The sequence below is a fragment of the Nothobranchius furzeri genome, chromosome 1 (genome assembly GCF_043380555.1).
Source record: "Nothobranchius furzeri strain GRZ-AD chromosome 1, NfurGRZ-RIMD1, whole genome shotgun sequence".
NCBI classification, from domain to species: Eukaryota; Metazoa; Chordata; class Actinopteri; order Cyprinodontiformes; family Nothobranchiidae; genus Nothobranchius; species Nothobranchius furzeri.
Window position 1 is genome coordinate 35,339,792 of NC_091741.1, and position 23,569 is coordinate 35,363,360.

Genomic DNA, 23,569 nt, shown 5'->3' on the forward strand with positions numbered 1-23,569 from the left:
AAATACTTCCAGCTAAATGTGTGTTGGGTTTGAAGTTACTAGAAGAGCCATAAGAGTTTCAGACCACCTGTGTCGCATCAGCAAATTTAGGAGTTGTGGAGCCATGATAAAAACGGTACCATCATATACTATATTAGGGACGTCCCGTTCCGATATCGATATCGGAAGTAATTTGATACCCGCCCAAAATCACTGTACCGGATTATATCAGACGGCATCAAAAATCTCCACAGGGTATCCGCAGGTCCTTAAAAAGTCTTAAAAAGTCTTAAATTGGCTTTTCCAATTTTAAGGCCTTAAAAATCCTTAAAAATGATAAATAGTCCTTAAATACAGTTTCCAAAGGTCTTAAAATACCAAAGGCCCACTAAACAAGATGCTTTTATTTCTATAAAATTTTCATGAATTCCTAGTTAGTGTTCAGCGTTTTTTGTGTACGATGTTGCCGTAAGCGAAACCGTACACCTTCAGTCGGTTGTGAAAGGGGGCTATCTTTAGATGAGCACGTTAGCTGGTTAAGCTAGTGGGAGCTTGCGCCATGGGGAAGTGCAAGTTTAATGGTAACTGGATGGCTAATCCCACGTTCGCGACGTGGTTAGCACCGGTTCCAGGCAATAGCTGGAAATTATAGCTTAAATGTAATTTTAAAAATAGCTTAAATTTGGTCAAAGTGGCCTTAAAAAAGGTCTTAAAAAGTCTTACATTTGGCTCCCTTAAACCTGCAGATACCCTGCTCCAATATAAGCAGTTTGTTAAGGTTTGCATTTTTGCAACCAGTGGTTAAGAAAAAATGGTCTTTTTTCATACTTATTGTTATTGGCTCTTGTTTTCCGATTTAGTAGTATCACTTGATCAAGCCTTTCATACATTCCACATGACGAAATAGGTAAAAGTGTGAATGATTTGCGCTGATATCTGTATCGGTCAGTACTGAAGGCTGCAATATGGGTATCGTATCGGAAGTGAAAAAGTTGAATCGGGACATCCCTATACTATACAATACTAGCTACAGCTAGTTAGCATGATGCTATTAATTAGAGATGATGGTGTGTGTGTGTGTGTGGTCCAGCAGGATGCTGAGTTGACACTCGGCCACTATGACTGTTGATCGAGAGTTCAGACAACCAGCAGCATCCTCACTCTTCTCCGTCTACTTATAGCATCAGAGTGGGTTTCTGAGTGGGAGGTTTGGGAACGATACTCTGCTGACTGCCCAGCAACAACGTGGAGAAGCTGCTGGGCGTCGTGCCTCAACCCAAAAAAAATCATTTAAAATTTCACGTTTGTGTATTTTACAGGAGTAGAACTGAGTAATGTAAATGTCTATGATAGAAGTTATTCTTTATTAACATTTTGATATTTGACGAAGAAGACTCCGGCATTTATTTAAATGACTAGTTTCAGCTTCTTTACTTGTATGGATGAAATTGTCGCAAAGAGTCCTAAGATGTGAGGTTCGGCGTCAAGTAAAGAAAGTCTAAGTAGCAACAAAATACTTCTATGTTGCTTTAACTGCTGAATCATGTGTATTCATGGTTATATAAATATATTTATTCAATACTTTCATCACATTTAGAATACTAACGATCAAGTGAATTATAAACAAGTGAGAGAAATGTTGATGGTAAAGATGAAAGGTAGCTCACGATGAGATCAAGGATGAGCAGAAAGAGAAGACATGATGATGATGATGATGATGAAGAGTAGGAGGTGGTGGGGGAGGAAGAGGAGAGAAGCCAAGGCCTCTGGGCAAAGCCAAGACCGCCCCCAGATGCTTCTCTTCTTCTCTCCCTTTTTTCAGCTCTTTCTTTGTATCGTTTTGTCTTTCATTTCTTTTACTCCACATCCCCTCTTCTCTTCTCCTCCTCCTCCTCCTCCTCCTCCTCCTCCTCCTCATTAATACCCCACCCAGGGGAGGTAAAGGAGTGAACTGAAGGACAGACACAAATCAGCTCATTCAGTGAATTACATAAATCTGTAAGTTTAATACCATAAAAATACTTCACACGCTGTATTTGTTTGTTCTTGAGCCAGAGAAGCAGATTGAGACTGACCGGAATTAGATCACGTCTCTGAGCAGAAGGACTCCCCACGGCGCCCAGAAGCATCTCTCTCTAAGGTCGCTGTCTCTGGGAAATCTGCTGCAGTAGATTTAATATTCATAATAAGGCTGGGCGGTAAAACTGTAATACTGAGTCCTGAGGTATCTGCGGCCTTAAGCTCCTGTCAGGGCGGGGGTGGGGCTAATATTTCTGACTAACATAACTGTGTTCCACACATAAATAATTAGTGTGTGTCGTGTCTAATCCATGTGAGAAATAAAAAAAAAATCTGTTAGAAACTAAAATCACTTGCAGTAATAATCAATTCTAGGATGTTAGTGACATGTCCTCTGGCAGGCGTCTCCTGGTCATCCCTAAAGTCAGGACACACACTCACGGCGAGGCGTCCTTCCAGTGTTACGGCCCTCGCCTCTGGAACGAGCTGCCGGAGGACCTCAGGGCCGCAGAGAACGTTCATGTTTTTAAGTCCAGGCTCAAGACCCGTCTTTGTAGGTTAGCTTTTATCTAATTATTTACTACAGTTTTATTTCTTGTTTTACATGATTATATTTTATTACTTGCTTTGCATGTTTTATATGATTATATTTTAGCACAGTTTCATTATTTAATATTATTATTTTCTATCTATATGATTTTATTTATTATTTATTTTCTAACTTTTGTCATTTATATTAGCTCTTTTATTTTCATATTTTTACTCATTTTAATCCAGTGTTTCCTCTGTAGGGGCCCTCTGCCCCGGGGGCGGTGGTCGACTGTTGCTTCCTGGGCGCCCTACAGGTAGTGTTTAAGTGGAGGTGGGGGTCTATGCTCCTCCTCCTCTGAGCGCCCTGACTTAGTGTGGAAGACCCGATGCTGCCGGGGCAGACGGCTCCTCTGATGGAGTTTCCTTGCCTTACCTTACTTGGCTCATCTGGACTCGGCCAAATATAATTTTTTACTGGTGTGTGTGTGTTTGCATATGTCTGTTAATGTTTTCAACCCTTTGATGCATAATGGTCACTACAGTGGACAGGTACTCAAAATTGTTATTTATTTGTTTTTGCTATTAAGCACAGCTGTTGACGACTTTATTGCATGTGAGCCCCTCCATTTGGACTTCAGTAAGTCAAGCCAACATGTTTCATGTTCAGAACGCACGCTGTCCACTGAGGTGGACGTGTAATAAATAATTTGAAAATTATAAAATTTTACTAAAATATTTGTTGAAATTTGTTTCATTCACACCTAAAGACGAATGAAAAAAATTGTTAAAAAAAATCATGGTTGAAGATTTCATAATTCATGCATCAACGGGTTAAACTGTAATGGGAATTTGGGGTCATTTTATAAAGCACTTTGTTTGAAAAGCGCTTTATAAATAAATCTGATTGATTGATTGATTGATTGATGTGTATATTAGTATATTTATTATCGGAGAAACATTTAACACCTGTATTTCTATTTTACTAAACTGCACTAAAAGCTAAATAAGACTGAGTTTGGTCGGTCCTGTTAACAAACAGTGTGCTGGGGAGGTTTGTGATTTAATGATAATTCTAAATATAAATAACTGGAACAGATATGTTTTAAATCCATCCTGTACTTGTTAATAGTTCACCTCAAACTCGTCATACGATCATTAAAGAACAGCTGATGCTGAAGCTGCATGTTAACACCACTTGTATGTTTTCAATGTTAAAACATTTATTAGCAGGTGAGTGAAGGGGCTGTAGTGTTGCAGTAAGAGAAGGAGGACGCGCAACGTCTGGAGGGCGCCTCGCTACTGATACTTATAACTAGAGGGAGGAAGGTTACAGGGATAAGAGACAGGTTTCCTGTACTCTCTCTCACACACACACACACACACACACACACACTCAAATGCGCATAGACACATACATAATTGATGCTAGAAACTCAACAAACTCCATATAAATTGAATATATTTACATGATGTAAATAGGGGTCAGGGATGAGGTCCGGCCCCAAGTGGAGGAGTTTAAGTATCTCGGGGTCTTGTTCACGAGTGAGGGAAAGCTGGAGCGTGAGATCGACGGGCGGATTGGTGCTGCATCTGCAGTGATGCGGGCGTTGTACCGGTCTGTCGTGGTGAAGAGAGAGCTGAGTCAGAAGGCGAAGCTCTCCATTTACCGGTGGATCTACGTTCCTACCCTCACCTATGGTCACGAGCTTTGGGTAGTGACCGAAAGAACGAGATCATGGATGCAAGCGGCCGAAATGAGTTTTCTCAGCAGGGTGGCTGGGCTCTCCCTTAGAGATAGGGTGAGAAGCTCGGTCATCCGGGAGGGGCTCGGAGTAGACCCGCTGCTCCTCCACATCGAGAGGAGCCAGTTGAGGTGGCTCGGGCATCTGGTCAGGATGCCTCCTGGACGCCTCTCTGGTGAGGTTTTACTGTCACGTCCAACCGGGAGGAGACCTAAAGGTAGACCCAGGACACGGTGGAGGGACGATGTCTCTCACCTGGCCAGGGAACGCCTTGGGATTCCCCCGAAGGAGCTGGCCCAAGTGGCTGGGGAGAGGGAAGTCTGGGCCTCACGCCTTAGGCTACTGCCCCCGCGACCCGACTACGGATAAGCGGATGAAAATGGATGAATGGATGGACATTTACGTGATGTATTATTGCCACACTAAAATATCAATAATAATAATGTACTTTCAAAATAAATTACCCAATGGCAGCCTAATTAATGCCCCTCTACTTCCAGTTCATGGGTCCACTACTGCCAAAAGAAAGAGTCATGGACCCATAAAAGTTATTTTCTGACGCCGTTTGGGACGTTCCACGGATTTCACACGTGATGTCTGTGAATTTTAAAGATGCACATCGATGCCAAGAAAGCACTTCTATTCAACAGGTGGCAAAAGGTATTTTAAGTTTTCTGAGAAAACGCGTAGTGGACTCAAACCAGATAAGGAGCAGAAGAAAAATGGCTGTGAGTTTACATCCTTCACATCCTTCTTCCAGGATGAAAGAAGGAGCCTTAAACGTGGAGATAGCCACTATAAATCTGTCCATGTGGACAGTGGCAGCTGTGCTGGGGGAGAAGAGAGTCTGCTGTGATTGGGAGTCTTTTTAATTATTCCCTATAGGGAGCTCAAGTCTCCACTTCAGGTTGACTCATGGGTCCCTGAACGGGGCTGTCAACGTTATTTTCTAGTCCTCTTTACCTCATGCTCTGAATCACACACAAGGTTATCCGCATCGACTGAAATGGTAAATTATCATTAGTATTTAGACTATGTCATAATTAAATTAAAACGTCTACAAACATGTTTAACGGAAGAAGGATTTGAAGCTCGCTAAACTCAGACATTTTGGGGTTTTATCTTATTTTATCTTGTATGTTTTATCTGATCCGTTTTTCTTTGATGTAGAGCTAACTGTTGCTGCTGCCTCTTTGCCAGATTGTCGTCGTAAAGGAGAACGAGTTCTCAGTCCACTCATCCGGTTAAATAAAGGTCGCATAAAAAGTGAATAGATTTCTCTGCATCTTTTCACACTAAACCTAAATAATAACTTGTTTCCTCTCATAAACTCCCATTATTTTTGGGGCAGTAGGACACCCGTGGTCCAGAGGTATGTAGGCATGACAAAGGCTCCCTATAGACAACTGTATATAAAAATATGTTCACAGATTTAAAAAATAAAGTTTTGTTTTCTCTGTGTTGTCTTGGAACAGTTATGTGTTTTTAGTCCTGTTTTTGTTCTCTCTCGGTGCCCTGAGCTCTGCTCTTGTCCCCATCACCATACACGTTCACGGATCAACACGTGGCTCCTCAGCTCATCTGAGGTGGCTCCTGCTACCAACTACACGGGGTTTTCCTGAGGCAGAGGTGGTACCATCCTGACCATGTGCCAGCACAACTGCCTCACTTAGGCAAAATATTATAAAAGGCTCAATAATATGCATCAGACTGGTGTTTAGTTCCCTTTTTCCCATCTGATATTTACAGTTAAAACTATTTTTAAAGATTTGACCTACATTTCAGTAACATTTTAGGTTTGTATTAATAACACTCATCTTAGTCTAAATAACACATGAATATATCCAGTAAATTTAATACATTTCATTAACATGCATTTGTGTTGGAAATGGTAATAACATTTAATTTCTGCTGCTAACAGTGTAATGGTGGTATGGTAAATGGCCTGTATTTGATATAGCGCCTTCTAGAGTCCTGTAGCCCCCCAAGGCGCTTTACAACACAATCAGTCATTCACCCATTCACACACACATTCACACGCTGGTGGGGATGAGCTACAATGTAGCCACAGCTGCCCTGGGGTGCACTGACAGAGGCGAGGCTGCCGAGCACTGGCGCCACCGGTCCCTCCGACCACCACCAGCAGGCAACGTGGGTTAAGTGTCTTGCCCAAGGACACAACGACAGCGACAGACTGAGCGGGGCTCGAACCTGCAACCTTCCGATTGCGTGGCGAGCGCTTAACTCCTGTGCCACCGTCGCCCCAGTTATGTCTGTTATGTACGGGTTAGGGGGGTGTTCCGTTATGCCTTGGCCCCCAAAATGCCTTGATACGGCCCTGGGTGTGTGACTGAGTGCTGAAGGTGATCTGAATTGTATCAGATGTATAATTATTACTTGTGTATAACTTGTTGTTTTATACAGGTAAAAACATGTAGTGGAGATAAATCTACTTACATTTTACTTTGTTTTCTTGTTTTTATTTAACTATTTCCTGTCCTGTCTGTCTCTCATCTTCCTGCATCTCCCCTAAACTCTCCAGAAAAACTGCCGCCTGGATTCTTACCTTTTCCACCTCATCAGTTACTTCTGAGTAGATCAAAGATCTCCTGACCGCAAAGCGGAGAGCGCGTTTCGATGCTGCGTCGGTGAGGTGAAGTCACCGCAGCACACGATGAGCGGAGCGTGTCAGGAACGATTAAAAGACAGAGTACCAGAGGATATAAACAGATATGAATGATCGTGTGTTAATAATAATGTGTTGTTGCGCCACCTTGAGAATGCATCGTGCGCCGTACGCAGCGGACGCACCAACGATCAGCGCTCTGCGTCCTCTCCGCTCAACAGAACCCCGCTACGCTGAGAGTCCATAAATATTGGAATGTAGAAACTGGATCTTTCCCTGAACGATATCTAGCCCACATAACTCGATCCCTGCTCCTGGATGAAAAACCGGACATTTCGATGAATGTAGGACCCCCCACCCCCCACCCCCCACCCCCGACCGGACGCCGCGGACAGAGAGTGAAAAGTGGACATGTCCGGGGGAAAGGGGATGTATGGTCAGCCTACAATAGCACCAACCATATATGTACCAACTAGCGAGAAAAGCGATTTTTGATCTTCTTGTTCTGCAGCAGTTTTAGCGCTTTTCGGTGCACCGCTGCTGATACAGCGCCCCTATAGTGGTGAAACGCTGCAGCTGCAGTTAAAATAACATCCATAAAGCCGGGGGAAGAGTGAAATCAGGCTGGGGCGGCACAAAAACAGCTGGAGGCGGCCGCCACGCAAATTTGAACGCAGGAAAAACCCCTGCTAAAGATGAGATGGACTAGAAAGCACAGGTTGTTATTAATCCTACATTTAAAATGGAATTTTGTCAGTTTTCCCAATAACTGGGAAATAACAATCCATTCTTCAGCAAAAGAACACAAATGACGCATTTTGTTGTGCTGTGAACCCGGCCATCCTTCGGCGACCAGAGTTTGCTCCAACTGGGCTCAAACTTCTCCGTTTCCAGAGGTAAAGATCAGCAGATTATCCAACATGACCTTCACTTCCTGCTCTACTAGTTTTTATTCAACCTTTGACCTTGCATGCTGTTTTTTCTCTTATTCATAAGCCTTTATTGTTCCTGCATTTCTCTGCATGTTTGTAATTGTTGGCTACCTCATGTTGTCCAGAAGTGCCTGCATGATGACTTTGGCTGTGATCTAATACGAGTTGATGGTGTACCCAACTGCAGCTGCTCTCACACACCCACTCGCTGTCACAGACACACAGGGAAGAGAGAATGGACTGTAATTAAATATATTATCGTTAGTGGAGGAAAAACACCAACACTGCTCAGTCAGAATCAGAGTGGTGCTCCGCTCATGTGGAGAGAAATGAAAACAAAAGGAAGATTTACTCTTTCTGTCTTTAATTAGCAGCTTACCTTGCGTTTAGCACTAAATTATAAAGTCAGGCAGAAACAAGCAGCGATGAACGTTTGCTGCACAGTAACCTGAAAACAGGACCCCACACTTAGTCCTGAAGTGTGTTAAATGGTTTCTAAACAAAAATCCAGAGTTTGTTCCATGAGAACGAGTCTGGGAATGTTATCAGCTGCGTGTGAAGGCTGGCCTCTATAATGCTGCATTACCTGTTTCAGGGAGAATTCAATCTATCAGAAGAAAGTTTCGCTGCTCAGGTTTGATCTTTTGTTTTACCATCTGCTGGCTTCTTTACATAACCTACAGCTGCACCTTTGGTTCGTGGCTTTTCTAGTAGAGGTCTTACACGTTTTTGACACGTAAAGTTTTTATTTAGAGCGCGTGCAGCAGCACAGACATATTTAAGAAGAAGAAGAAGAAAAGATCATTTCTATGGTGCCTCTCAAGATGGAAATCATGAGGCGCTTCACAAAAACAAAAAATATAAAAAATAATTTAGAAAATGATTAAAATTATATTTAAAATGAGCAAAAAATAGACAATTGTGATAAAAAATTTAAAGAAAGAGAGAGTGAACAGGAAAGAGGGAAATCAGTGGATCCTGAGGAAGGTGGAATAGGTGGGAGAGCAGAATAAAGAGAGAGAGGTGAAGAAGGTCATACAAAAGCCAGCTTGAACAAGTGAGTCTTCAGCTGCTTTTTAAAGGAGACCACTGAGTCCACTGATCTCAGGCTCAGGGGGAGAGAGGTCCAGAGTCTGGGGGCCACAGCAGCAGATGATCTGTCACCTTTGACCTTTAGACTGGTGCTGCACAACCAGTAGGCTTTGATCACTGGACCTCAGGGACCTGCTGGGGGTGTAGGGACTGAGAAGATCACCCATGTAAGATGGTGCTTGTCCATGTAAGGCCCTATAGACCAGAACCAGGATCTTGAAATGAACCCTGAAGTTGACTGGCAGCCAGTGAAGCTGGAGGAGAAGCGGGGTGATGTGGGTGTGTTTGGAGGACTTGGTCAGAAGCCGAGCACAGGCGTTCTGAACCACCTGTAGACGGTTCAGGGAGGTTCTGCTCAGACACGTGAAAAGAGAGTTGCAGTAGTCTAAGCGTGAGGAGATGACGGTGTGGAGAACTGTCTCAAGTTCAGAGCGGTACAGAATGGGACTCAGCTTAGCAACGTTCCTGAGATGGAAGAAGGAAGAGCCAACAAGAGAACTGACATGAGAATCCAGGGTGAGAGCTGGGTCAAAGGTCACGCCAAGATTCCTGACAGAAGGTTTGGTGTGAGAAGCAAGCTGACCAAGAGAGTCTCTGACTTTGGGAACCAGCTTGTCTGGGGCACAGATGAGGATCTCGGTCTTATCTTCATTCAGCTGAAGAAAGCTCCCACCATCCAGGTTTTGATAGAGTCTAAGCAGGTGTGTAACAGCTGCAGCTTAGACATCTCATGGGGCTTAAAGGAGATGTACAGTTGGATGTCATCTGCATAAAGATGGTAGGAGATTCCTTTGAAGGAGCTCAGGATGTGCTGAAGAGGAAGCAGATAGAGGAGGAAGAGCAGAGGCCCCAGCACAGAACCTTGTGGGACACCATGGGTAAGAGAGGTGGTGGAGGACCTAAACTTGGAGACGGCCACAGAAAAGGAGCGCTCAGAGAGATAAGAGGAGAGCCACTCCAGAGCAGATCCTGATAGGTCTACCCAGTCTCTCAGCCTCTCCAGTAGCAGGTGATGGTCAACAGTGTCAAAGGCTGCAGTCAGGTCCAGCAGGACCAGAACAGAACCGTCCCCTGCATCACTGTGAGTCAGAAGATCATTAGAGACCCTACGAAGAGTTGTTTCAGTAGAATGAGCTCTACGAAAACCTGACTGGAAGCTATCATAGATGTTATGTTCATCAAGAGCAGCTGTGAGTTGTTTAGCCACAACCTTTTCCAAGATCTTGGAGATGAACGGAAGTTTAGAGATGGGTCTGAAGCTGCTATGGAGAGAGGGGTCAGGACTCGGTTATTTAAGAAGCGGGTGGATTACAGCGTTCTTAAAGTAAGCAGGGTGATTAGTTAACAGTAACCTTTGACAGCAGAAAGCCTCACTGGTGGTTGGGGTGTTTGCACATGTGCTGTTCTTATGGTTACACAGAAACTGTAAAATAAGGTAAAAATATGTACTTTTACATTTATGGAAAGCATTTTTTACATATAAATATCACTGAAATGAAGCCAAAGTTAAAAACTTGATGTTGTCATCATGTGAAACATGGTTTTATCACCACTTATGTCCTGCTGTTTTCATGTTCCTAAAAGATCTAGAGAGGACCAATCTGTGGCTCATTCACTCTAAACCTTTAGTCAGATCTGTAATTGATGTCATGAAATCTGTGTTCTCTCAAAAAGGAGCCCCAGCCGGTGTTTTATGGTGTCTTAATGAATTTTTATGAGATTTCCATCCATCCATCCATCCATCCATCCATTTTCATCCGCTTATCCGGAGTCGGGTCGCGAGGGCAGCAGCCTAAGTCGAGAGGCCCAGACTTCCCTCTCCCCAGCCACTTGGGCCAGCTCCTCCGGGGGAATCCCAAGGCGTTCCCTGGCCAGGTGAGAGACATAGTCCCTCCACCGTGTCCTGGGTCTACCTTTAGGTCTCCTCCTGGTTGGACGTGCCCGGAAAACCTCACCAGGGAGGCGTCCAGGAGGCATCCTGCCCAGATGTCCGAGCCACCTCAACTGGCTCCTCTCGATGTGGAGGAGCAGCGGATCTACTCCGAGCCCCTCCCGGATGACCGAGCTTCACACTCTATCTCTAAGGGTGAGCCCAGCCACTCTTCTGAGAAAACTCATTTCAGCCGCTTGTATCCGCGACCTCGTTCTTTCGGTCACTACCCAAAGCTCATGACCATAGGTGAGGGTAGGAACGTAGATCGACCGGTAAATCGAGAGCTTCGCCTTCTGACTCAGCTCTCTCTTCACCACGACAGACCGGTACAACGTCCGCATCACTGCAGCAGCAGCACCAATCCTCCTATCGATCTCACGCTCCAGTTTTCCCTCACTCATGAACAAGACCCCGAGATACTTAAACTCCTCCACTTGGGGCAGGACCTCATCCCTGACCCGGAGAAGGCATTCTACCCTTTTCCGAATCAAGACATGGACATAATCTCATCATTAAAATGAGTTGAGATGTTCTTGTTTGGATCAGTTCCGGGAAAAAATGGATGAACCAAAAACTGGGCAGGAGGGTTTGTTCCGTAAACTCACCTCAGCTAAATGCTAATAGCGAAAGCATTTTAAAGATCTCAGAGATAAATCCGCATCAGCTGTCAGTATCTGCCTTCTACACCAGAATCGGTGCTTCTCCAAATAAAAGTAAATGGGTCCATTTCAGGTCTGGCCTTATCCTAGTTCACATCATTAGTCAAATTCAGATTGTAATCCAGAGAAAACTTTTCACTTCAATGAATTAGGATAAAATGTAGGCAGTCCGATTGTTTATTTAAGCGGTAAAAATACAAGAAGGTGGCCGATTCCATCTAAACATCCGACAAAATGCATTCCAGGTACGTTGGTCTATTGTATTGATATTTATATTACACGTTTTGTGTGGTTGGTGTAATGTAAACTCAAAGTAAATGCTGTTTAAAATAATAATATTAGCTAAACGTGTCGTTAGTAAATCCCAGACTGTTAGCTGTAAAACCCAGCTGTGTCGTTATCCTTTAAACTCTCTGAACTGGGATCTTTCTCGCGTAGTTTGCCAAGTCTCCAACGTGTTCCATCATGATCGTCATTCCAAAAACACGTTTGCCTTTGATAGACTTGCATCACTTGTTCGGGCCACCGCAGGAGCATGACCATTTAATCTGACGGAGGGACCATCTGGAAGGACGTGTTGCGTAATCGTGATCCTGACATAAGTGTGCCAACTGTGCTGGTGGTCCGCAGGTGCATTGTCCTTTTCATTTAGTGGATAATCAGTCCGGGCTCTGCAGGATGGAGCAGCAGCAGGGTTAAACCACTCAGATCTGTGCCTGCTTGTCTTATTCTGCTTGGCAACGACGCGTCCCGGTCCAAGTTCATCTGCGTGAGTGTGTGGCGCCGTCGACCGACACGCCTCAGCCCGGGGCTTTGCAGCAGAAAAAGTAACAGGACAGAGAGACACACGGGGAGGAAGACCGACAGACACAGAGAGGAATGCTGCGTGCTCAGATAAAACTGGGAAGGAAGTCTGAGTGGGGTTTCCATGACAACCACACATTTCACTCCCTGCCCCCTACACACACACATGTGCAAACACACACCAGACAGTGTGAAGCAAAGAGATGGCAAAGCGTGTGGAGATAAGAACTAGTTTAGCTCGGATTAATAAATGACTTCACATCAGAGACGTTGCTGACAATACGACTTGTGTGTGTGTGTGTGTGTGTGTGTGTGTGTGTGTGTGTGTGTGTGTGTGTGTGTGTGTGCTTGCGTTGCTTTCTTCCTGCTATTGTGTCTGTGCTGTCAGGTTCCGGTTTGTTTTTGTGTCTTATTCCTGTGTGCGCGGGGTCAGGCCGAGGCTGAAACAGATGGTGGGTTTCTTACAGAATTAATGAAGAAAACAAGCATCGGTCCAACTTAGTTGGCGTTTTCAATTTGAAATTTACTTACTTATAAAGAAAACTTTTCACGAATCATGACGTTAACATGGATGTAGAAACGTTTTCTGTACCTGCACTATTTTATCATCCGTCCTGAATGTTGCAAGAGAAGCAATACGTTGCCAGGACGCTCCCGAAGACTTTTCATTTCCTGACCTTTATTTAATCTTTGAAACTTTATTCCGCTGCTCCAGCCGACCTCTCTGTGCCACTGCGGTGTCGCTGCTGAAAAGATGCAGGGCTTTGTCGATCCGAATAAAGACTTTTGAACGTTTCTGAACAGCCTTCATCAGCTTCAGCCTGCCCACAGTGTCTGCACAGGATGTGTTCAGGCACACCACTGAATGCAAGTCGCCTGTGTTCTGGCACCCAAACGCAGCTGGGGCTAAATCTGTAAATCTGCCTTAGTCACCCTATTGAAAGAAGAAATGTCACGCTGTGTCACTGAAAATGGTGATAAGACGCCTGAGTTTAGAAAGGCCAAAGGAAACATGATGAAGAAGATGACCTTTCAACTAAAAGATGGACAAAAATACCTTCCGTGCTTTTGTGGGGATACACGACGCTTAAAGCTGTTATAGCAAAGTTTGAGAACAAATTAAAACGTGTGTGCCTCTTAACAACATTCTAACATTGTATAGCTATAAACAGGGTCCGAAATTAACACTCGCCACTCACCAAATGCGAGCAAATTGCTCCATTTGGCGAGTAAATTTTTGAGCTCTACCTGCCACATGGCGAGTAAATGTTTGCACCAAATTAGTTATGTTTATCAGTCATCTTCCACGGATGTCTGATACTCCTCCCGCCTGCACGCAACGTACGCGAAACGTGAACGCCGCATCCAACTTCATTTCCACCTATCCCATTCAATCAGTTTATCAAGTTAGCCGTTAGCTTCGTGTTAAAACTAGCGGTGAAATGTGGCGGTTTTTAACTGGAGTCAGCCAGCCTTCCAAAGGAAAACTCGTCGAACTGGAAGAAAAACCACCAGGACCAGTGGCAACCAGAAGATTTTGTGAAAAGTGGCGAACTGGAGATGGCGGAGTCGTGAGACAATGGCTGCATTATGATGGCCACGTAGCGTTGCTGCCTTTCACAGACAACTGGCCCTCGGCATTCTTCAAATATCCAAAAAAAAAAACCGTACTTCCTTCTTTGAGGGATATGTCCCGAGTGCTAAAGTGTGCATGTGCCGCAGGCAACTTCAGCAGATGATACGGTGGCTGGTAAGGGTCACCGCACCTACACCGCAGCCACGCTAATCCACCGAGATAATATATATATTTTTAAAAAACAAGACGGTTATTATTATTGTCAACTTTTTTACCGGGGTTTACCGCTACACCGGTTACCGTGACAACCCTAGCCCTGACACACTTTCAGATATTCTCGTGGTGCAGCTGTGTTCTCCAGAGATCAAGGACTAGGACCCAAATGAGGCTGTAATGCTTTGGCACAAAGACGGTGTCAGAAGCAGGAGGCCAGACTTCATGGACAGAGAAAACAAGGAGTCTGACTAGATTTCAATGAAAGAGTTCATAAAAACATCTCTAAAAATAAATAAATAAATAGTAAAAATGACAAAAGAGTTGGTTTTCTTATTAATTGATGTTTTAATTATTTTTTCACTCTGTTTGGAATCAACATAATATAGAATAACATGCTTTAGGTAGATCTAAATCATTTAGAATTTTGGCCGGTAAAAAATATGCTTGGCCGGTAGATTTTCATCATCTACCAGCCAACTTGGCCGGTGAGTAAAAAATTAAATTTCGGACCCTAGCTATAAATATATTGTGGAAATAAAAAAAAAAGACAGCTTTAATGCTCATAGTCTAAAGAGGCATTTTAGCCATTTTTAAATAAATAACACCATCATAGAAAGCTTCCTGAACACCCTGTGTTTATGTCAACTTCAGGGTTCATTTAAAGATCCTGGCTCGTGCCTGTTGTGGACTCTGATTGTTTGGATCGGCTGCGCGGTCCTTATTTGTCGCTTCATCGGCAACCTGGTGTTAATTTTAACAATCTGCGGTATGTTCTTTGAGCTTCGAGGACGTCTGACAACTTGGGGAAGACGGCTGCTGTAAAGTTTCCCTCTTTCCTGTTCACTCCCTCTCTTTCTTTACATTTTTAATAATTTTCTAAATTCTTTTTTATATTTTACATTTTTTGTTTTTGTGAACCGCCTCGTGATTTTATCTTGAGAGGCGCTATAAAAATTATAATTTCTTCTTCTTCTTGTTCCTCTCAGTACCCACGGATAATCAGAGCAGTCTACAGCGAAGTGCATCACCGACGTGAGAAAACAAGATACACCCCCCAAAATTTCGGAGCTTCGTGCCTTTTCATCACAACTTACACAACTGTCAGTTTGTCATGACACAGTTTCTTCATGTGGAGTTATTGTGGCAGCAATAGCTCAGGAGGTAGAGTGGGTTGTCCAGCAATCAGATGGTCGGCGGATCAATCCGGGCAACCAGCACAGCATCCTACTGCTCTGTCCTCGGGGAAGACATTGAAACCACCGTGTCTGTTGGTGGTGGTCGGAGGGACCGGTGGCGCCCATTCTCGGCAGCCTCGCCTTTGTTGGTGCACCCCAGGGCAGCTGTGGCTACACTGTAGCTCATCACCACCAAGGTGTGATTGGGTGAAGGATACACTGTAGTATAAAGCACTTTGGAGTCCTATGACTCTGAAAGGTGCTATACAAGTCCGAGTCATTTATCATTTGTGCGTATTTACTAGCATAAAAACCACCAGCAACAACAAACGGTAGCCCCTCAGATGCATCTAGGGTCCGGGTCCAGCAGGAACTTGTCCACTTATCTGAAAGTGGTGTAAAGGTTTATAAATAAAGCTTTCATGCTGGGACGTAATTTTGGGGGGGGACGGGTGGGACATGTCCCCCCCACTTTTTCAAAAGGCAGTTTTGGTCCCCTGCACTTTTTTCCGTCCAAAAACAATATTACGCTCCATTAAATGGATTTGGTTGAGCACTAGGACCGAAACGGAAACCGCTTTACTATTAGACCCGCCTAAAAGCTAATCTATTGGCTCTGCTGATACTTGCTAACGTATTATTGGCTGTTGCTGCTGTCACTCAAGTTGTAAACAGTCAGAACGTGCTCACGTTGTTTTGCTAGTTTGGAGCCGCTAGGGAACACCGGTACTGAGTCACATCGTCAACTAGACGCTGTGTAATATCAGAGCTCAGCTCAGCTTCCATTACATAACATTTGAATAAGTGTTCATTTGTGAGTCTTTGGTAGTTAGGCACAGCCAGGAGGCAGCATGTCAAGAAAATGAAAAGTGGATATAAGAGACTTCTTTCAAAGTCAAAACGTAAGTTGGAACATGTGACAGACCTGCATTAAGCTCAGACTCACCTCCTCCTTCACAAACATACTCAAAACTAACTTTTACAAACTCATCTCCTCCACATAACTGACTCCTCAGACACAATTTATTCGTATTATTATAATTATTATTTTTTTATTATTACTATTATCATCATAATTATTATTACTAGTAGTAGTAGTAGTAGAAGTGTAACTTCAAAACTTTTATCATTTAACTTTATTGTAAACTTATCTATTGCAATGCATATTTTCACATTAAAAAGCTCTGAAAAATGAACAGTATCATCATCGTCAACAGATTTTTTTAAGCTTAATGTCAAAGATGTACACTTTTCATTAGATTTATCTTATTTTTTCCATTTATTTTTTGTGTGTTGAAATGCAACAACTGTTTAAACACTTTTAAGGGGAAAAACATATTTAATATGTTTTTATACACTCAAATGTTAGGGTGATGATCATGTGTAAAACATTAGTTCAGCATGTCCTCTAACACAGCAAATGAACAAACGGCCAGATCTCAGGAGGACCGTTTATGTATAAATACTTTTTATACTTTTGACTAGGCCTGGGAAAGTAACACATTTTGCTGGACGATATTTTGTCCAACAAATTGTTGATGATAAACGATATCATTGTCAACATTATCTAGACCAAAATAACCACTAATATAATGTTAATATATCATAATAATGCAAGTACACCCTTTAAAATGCAACAAAGAAACCTTCATTTAACATTGAAATGTCCAGAACCAGAACTTCTAAATGAATAAAAATAACAAACAAAAATTAAATAAAAAAGGAATCTCACTCCCTGTTAGAAAATGTTGCACCAAAAACAATAAAAAAAGACCCAAAACAATAAATACAATGGCCTATCCATATATATATATATATATATATATATTGAGGATGGAACAATTATTGAGATGGGCACGTGACGTGCCAAGGGGTCTTTACATAACACCCCCCACCCCAAATCCGCCCAAGCCTGCTGTGTCCCCCCCACTTCTGAAATCAAAATTTCGTCCCTGCTTTCATGAATCCCTGAATGGATGCTGGAGCTGTTTTGGACACGGGTCCGTTTAGATAGCCTCTAGTCTCTCTCATGCCTTCTTTAAACGGAGGTGAAGTGACATTTTCTGCATTTTCATTTGGTGTTTACTTGTTTGCACCCTGGTAATGAAAAGTTTACAGAAATGAAAACGAGAGCATCAGTCGTTAGCAGGATTAGCAACGTTTCAGCTTGCACAGTAGAACGCCTAGAAAGGACAGGTCCCAGAAAAGATCTGAGGCAAGTCAGAGACTCATCACTAATAAAGCGAGGAGGAACTGAATCTGTAAAACCCTCAGATGACTCGTCATCAGCTGCTTAAAGACCAGGGTGTAATTACAGCTACTGCCAGAGGGTGGGGACAAACTTTCTACATGCAAGCAAGTTTCAAATCAAACTGTTATTTTCAGAATATAAAAAATGAATATTTTTGAACCATACATTCATATAAAGCTTGTTTATTTTTCTGAAATGTAAAAAAAACCCAGTGTATTTGAAAATCAGCTGTTTGCTTGCACCGGTACCAGTTACAATTAACTTGGGGCCAATAGGTGACAGGCTTGTGTTCCAGGTGTCTCGCTCAGATCTTTGTACGGTACAGTCGTGGCCAAACGTTTGGAGAATGACAAAACTGTTAGTTTTCACAAAGTTTGCTGCTAAACTACTTTTAGATCTTTGTTTCAGTTGTTTCTGCGATGAAATGAAAATACTTTTGGCCACGACTGTACACACACACTCTGACACATCCACGTGCTGCATCACCTGCAGCTTTGAACAGACCTTTCACTTTGACCCACTTAGAGGCAAGGAGAAAGTTTGGGATGAGATCGAGGAGAGGTAAAATAAAGATAGCGGAGCAATAGAAGAGCAGGTCAGATGTTTGGATGGTGATGGACGTTCTGCCCGGAGTTGAATGGCCGCTTAAAGAAAAGCCTGAGCTATGATGTGCACGTTTTTCTGTTCATGTTAAAGATGCACGTTTAAAAATCACGTGTTAGGAGCTGAGGGTCTTACAGAAACTTAGGTTGTTGCTGTTTTCTCTCATCTCAGATTTTTTTATAGTAACATTTTCGTAAACTATTCATCAGAAGCCCGTGGCCTCAGATTTTTATGTTTCTTTATTCTAGACAGCTGAAAAGTGCTGGTTCTGAATCACTTTGGCCCTGTTCCGGTGGAATTGGTGCAGAAACTGCTTTTGCACTCTTTTACACCCGGTTTCACACCGCAAGCATCAGCGGAACGTTACAGCAGCGCAGCGGCTCCCTCGCGAACTCCGAAGCGGTCCTTTTCACACCGGGAGAGTGTTGCCAGATCCAAAATCCCACAATATCGTACAGAGAGGCCTAAATTATCGTTTTTCAGTACAAATTATCGTACATTATAAATTTGATAACGTTCTATAAACGACTTCTCACTCCAGTATAATATAACAAAGAAGGTGTTTTATATTTCCCTGTTTAAATAAACATCAAACCCTAACCCCAAACCTGTAAGCACTGAGGTGAAATCTGACTTCAGAACAGTTTAAAATTATGTAATTGACTTGGGAAAGCCACAGCAAAAGACGGTGTTACTAGGTGCAATGTGAAATTATCGTACATTTGAGGATTTTTGAAACTATTGATCGTACATCGTACAGAGCCCAAAACTATGGTACAAATACGATAATTATCGTACATCTGGCAACACTGCACCGGGAGGGTCTTGGCCGCATCACGCCTTCCTCGCTGTACTCGCGAGATACTAAAATCCCTCGAGACTTCCGACACCTTCCTCGCGAGACAACGAATTCCCTCGAGATTGCCGCCATCCTTCCTCATCGAGAGATCACAACCCCCGCGAGGAATCACGCCTCTGCACTTCTCGAAAGAAACTGGTGATAAACAAAGCCGTTCGGTGACACGTGCTGACGTAAGTTATATATAACATCGCAACGTCGCATTTTATTTTGAAAATAACCGGGGATTTTACACTGAAACAGTGTTTTCCTGTCTCGCAGTATGTGAACTGCAGAAATTGACGTGTCCCAGAAGCGGCTCGTGGAAAAAATAGAACTCGATCCCATCTTTAGCGGCGTGGCGCGGCACGCCGCTCCTGAAAATTGCCGCGTCGCGGCTGGTTTGAAACGCTCCATAGACTGTAATAGGATTCTGTTTGAAGCGGTGCCGCTTCACTGCCGTTCCGTTCCGCTGATGCTTGCAGTGTGAAACCGGGGTAAGACCCCGGTTCATATTTTGCAGCCCATCTTCAAATCCTTGTGAAGAAACACTAAAGCATCCTCTCTGTCTCTTCGGCCTATGGATCCCTCCTGAGTTGGGACTTTTTGCAGCACAGACTCATTTACTTGTGTGTCAGTGTGCTTTCCTAGTTTGCCCCGGTCAGATAATCGTTTACGTAAAGCTCTGAAAATTGAAACGATACACCTGTAAGGTAATTCAATTCAATTCAAGTTTATTTATAAAGCGCCAAATCACGACAAGAGTCGCCTCAAGGCACTTCACATAATAAACATTCCAATTCAGGTCAGTTCATTAAGCCAATCAGAAATAATGTTTCCTATATAAGGAACCCAGCAAATTGCATCAAGTCACTGACTAGTGTCAGTGTCTTTACAGCAATCCTCATACTAAGCAAGCATACAGCGACAGTGGAGAGGAAAACTCCCTTTTAACAGGAAGAAACCTCCAGAGAATCCTGGCTCAGTATAAGCAGCCATCCTCCACGGCTCACTGGGTAATCAAGAGAGCAGACACATGGAAAGATGAACAAAGCAGAAAAACAGAAAATTACCCAGAAAACTTTAACTTATTTATTTTATAACACATTTTCAACAGTTTCATGTTAATCCCCTAAGAATAAGCAAAGATATGTAAATGATGTCATTTAATGATATATCTAAGTCTTGTGGATATTTGTTAATTTTTTCAGTCTATTTAGCTTCGGTAGACTATTAACTCCTTTATCTTTCCGATTTATTCACTTCAACTCCTACGAAGTTACACACACATCTTTGCCATTTGTTTCATAGCTGCTTTAAGAGATGTTGGACGCTTTGCAGCTGAATTTCTTCTGACCATTACCTTTTTCTTTCATTGGAAAAGTCTGTGAGCAGCAGTGAGGATGTAGAAGGGTGTGAGACGGATTATCGCTGCTCAGCGGACTTCACTGATTCACTGCAAGAAGCTACTTCTGTTTATTTAACAGTAATTTTCATTAACGTCCATGTAACACTCATAATTACATCATCCACAATCCCTCTATCACGCTAACTCTTACCAGAATGCAAATTAGATTCAACCTCACACACACACACACACACACACACACACACACACACACACACACACACACACACACACACACACACGCACACACACACACACACACAAGCTCGAGTGTCTGGTGTCAGGTGTCTGCTCTTCCATCGATTGCAATAATTACCTGAGCCGTGGTGTGTGTGTGTGTGTGTGTGTGTGTGTGTGTGTGTGTGAAGGCAAACGCCTGTTGCTCTTTTATTTATTTTCCTCTGCTTTGGGAGATGAGACAAGAACATCTTTGAGAGTAATTATGACGAATGCTGAAGCCAGTGGACACACAGGGAGGAGGAAGGAGGAGAAAAAGGTGCGCTGGTTTCACCGGCTCCTCGGCTGCAGGTGAGTGAAACCACCCATCTGTTTAAAACTGACGCTAATTCTTTTTACGCGAGGATTTTACCCACTAATTAGTTAGTGCGTTTGTATTTTATCATTAAGCTCTGACATTTGTCAAACCCTGAGATGTTTTCTACTGTGAACGAGTTTCAGAGCGGTCCAGACTTCTAAGGCAGGAACATTTTTGGCGTTACCTGCAACTGCTTCGTCTCTGTCGATGTTCAGGAATGCTTCAGAAACACATCGAGATTAAACACAGCTGTTCCGCCAAAACTCTCAGTTTGGTTGTTGGTTTCCTTTAGCCGAGGGATTAAAACGGCCCTGTTTGGTCTCAGCTAAGATGGTAAAATCAGACAATTTTGGGGAATTTCCAGTTAAAGTAGGACAAATTAATGTACGGCAGGTGTTTTAAAATTAGCTCTTCTTTTGCGGCAAATGGAAAGGAAACACAAAGTAGCTTAATAACCTTCATGAAGCAAGACCCATCTCCCCGTAGAATTACAGTTCTGTTTGGAGTTTGGAGTCGTGTCTTAAGTAATGATCATAGAAATACTACTTGGTAAATATGGTGTGTGTGTGTGTGTGTGTGTGTGTGTGTGTGTGTGTGTGTGTGTGTGTGTGTGTGTGTGTGAGTCGTGGAGGATGGCTGCTTATACTGAGCCAGGATTCTCTGGAGGTTTCTTCCTGTTAAAAGGAAGTTTTCCTCTCCACTGTCGCTGCATGCTTGCTTAGTGTGAGGATTGCTGTAAGGACTCTGACACTAGTCAGTGACTCGATGCAAGCTGCTGGGTTCCTTATAGGAAGCTTTTTACTGACTGGCTTAATGAATTGACCTGTATTGCAGGCGCGCAGATAGGGTGGGGGACGGGGGGGATCTGTCCCCCCCAGATTCAGATCGACCCCGATCCGTCCCCCCAACTAAGGCCAGAAGAAAACAAAATTAGAGGTTTAGCGCTTGAAGCTCCTTTTTCCAATTACATTGAATGCAGCATGACGTAAACAAACACCGACTCCAGAGGCGCCAAAGTGGTTGCTGCTAGGATGCAGGATGAAGCAACGATTACTGTCTGTTTATGCGTGTTGGTTCTAGTTTCAGTACGTTGTTGTTGTCAGTGTTGGGACTTACTCGTTATAAGTACCAACGCCTCATTGCTGACTTTAACAAGTCTCATCTACAAATATGATCCCTCATGAAGTTACTACTTTACACCAGAAGATAGTGGAGATGTGGAGCCTTCAGGCTGAGCAAAGTTTGGGAGTTTTTAGAGTTTGAAAAACGCCTCCCCCCGAGGACATGCGTGCAGCACGAAGAGCGTAAATCTGAGATAAAACATATAATTGCCGGCAGGTCTGGTCTTTGCTGAATGATCACTTTGTCTGGTCATGACTGACTCTGAATATGAAGCAGAATATTGACTCTGATGAAGAAATTCACTCATCCAGCCGGGAAGATGGACGCTGCTGCAGCATCAGACAGCTGGTGCTGCACGAGAGGTGTGTGGAGTTTACAAGCTCCAAACGTTGGGTCTGATGTTGGTTTAGCCTTCTCTGGGACGTGATGGATGTAGAAATGATGGTAAAACACCGCTAACGTGACCGACGTAGCGACAATGTAAAAAACAAAAAGCCGTAAAAAGAGGCAGATGCGCTAGGTATGGAAGTCAAGTGTGCCACATAATCATAAAAAAGTCAAATATAAAATTTAAAAAGAGATTTATATATTTATAAATAAATAAAAACGTTCAAAATATAATGAAAATGTGTAAATAACGTAAAAATATAAAGGAACATCTGTTGGTCAGGCTGAAAAGTTTGGGAACTACTGCTCTAAGTGATAAGTGAATATTGTTTTTTAAATATATTTTATGTGCAGTTTTTTAGGGCTTTTATGTTTTCTGTAAAGATCGGTACGCTGAAATCATTTCATGTTTTGCATAAAGCTGAGGTTTTGGTCAGTAATTGATTGGGAGAATAACAAATGACTGAATTAAATAGTGGAGCGCCTCTGTCAGTGCGCCCCAGGGCAGCTGTGGCTACATCGTAGCTCATCACCATCAGTGTGTGAATGTGATGATACACTGTAGTGTAAAGCGCTTTAGAGTCCTTACTCTGAGAGGCGCTATACAAGTGCGGGTCATTTATCATTTATAGTGTTGATCAGGCAGAGCTTTGCTGCAGAACGGCTTCAAACACGTATGTAAAAGTTAGTTTTTACGTAAACCGTTGGATGAAATTACACAAACTGACTGAGCTCTAGTTAAGGCGCTCGCAATAGTTTATGTATGTGTGTGTGTGTGTGTGTATGTGTGTGTGTGTGTGTGTGTGTGTGTGTGTGTGTGTGTGTGTGTGTGTGTGTGTGTGCGTGCGGGGGAGGGTACATTGGAACTTTGTCCCCCCCAGTTTGAAAATCCTATCTGCGCCCCTGCTATATTGGGATGTTTACTATGTGAAGGTCCTTGAGACGACTCTTGTCGTGATTTGGCGCTTTATAAAAAAAATGAATTGAATATATTTTATTAATATATATATATATTTTTATCTTATTCCTTCCCAGCTAAATTTACCTTTTATTCTAATTTGTATTGTGTTGTGTATTTTGTTGTAAAGCTATTCTATTATTCAACTTTAACTCAGATATATTTTACCTTACTCTTTCCCAG

General features: G+C 43.0%; 1 protein-coding gene across 5 annotated transcripts in view; it reads left to right on the forward strand.

Moving 5' to 3' along the window:
• The window catches only part of dgki (diacylglycerol kinase, iota), a 100,695-nt gene that overhangs the window by 23,797 nt on the left and 53,329 nt on the right, over window positions 1–23,569 (forward strand). The window contains exon 1 of one of the 5 annotated variants that reach the window (XM_070544086.1): window positions 20,700–20,912. The exons of the other annotated variants lie outside the window; for them this stretch is intronic. Coding sequence (XP_070400187.1) covers window positions 20,827–20,912 — 86 coding nt within the window. The 5' untranslated portion in view covers window positions 20,700–20,826. Of the gene's footprint in view, window positions 1–20,699; window positions 20,913–23,569 lie in introns of those variants that run through there. 5 annotated transcript variants of the gene reach the window in all.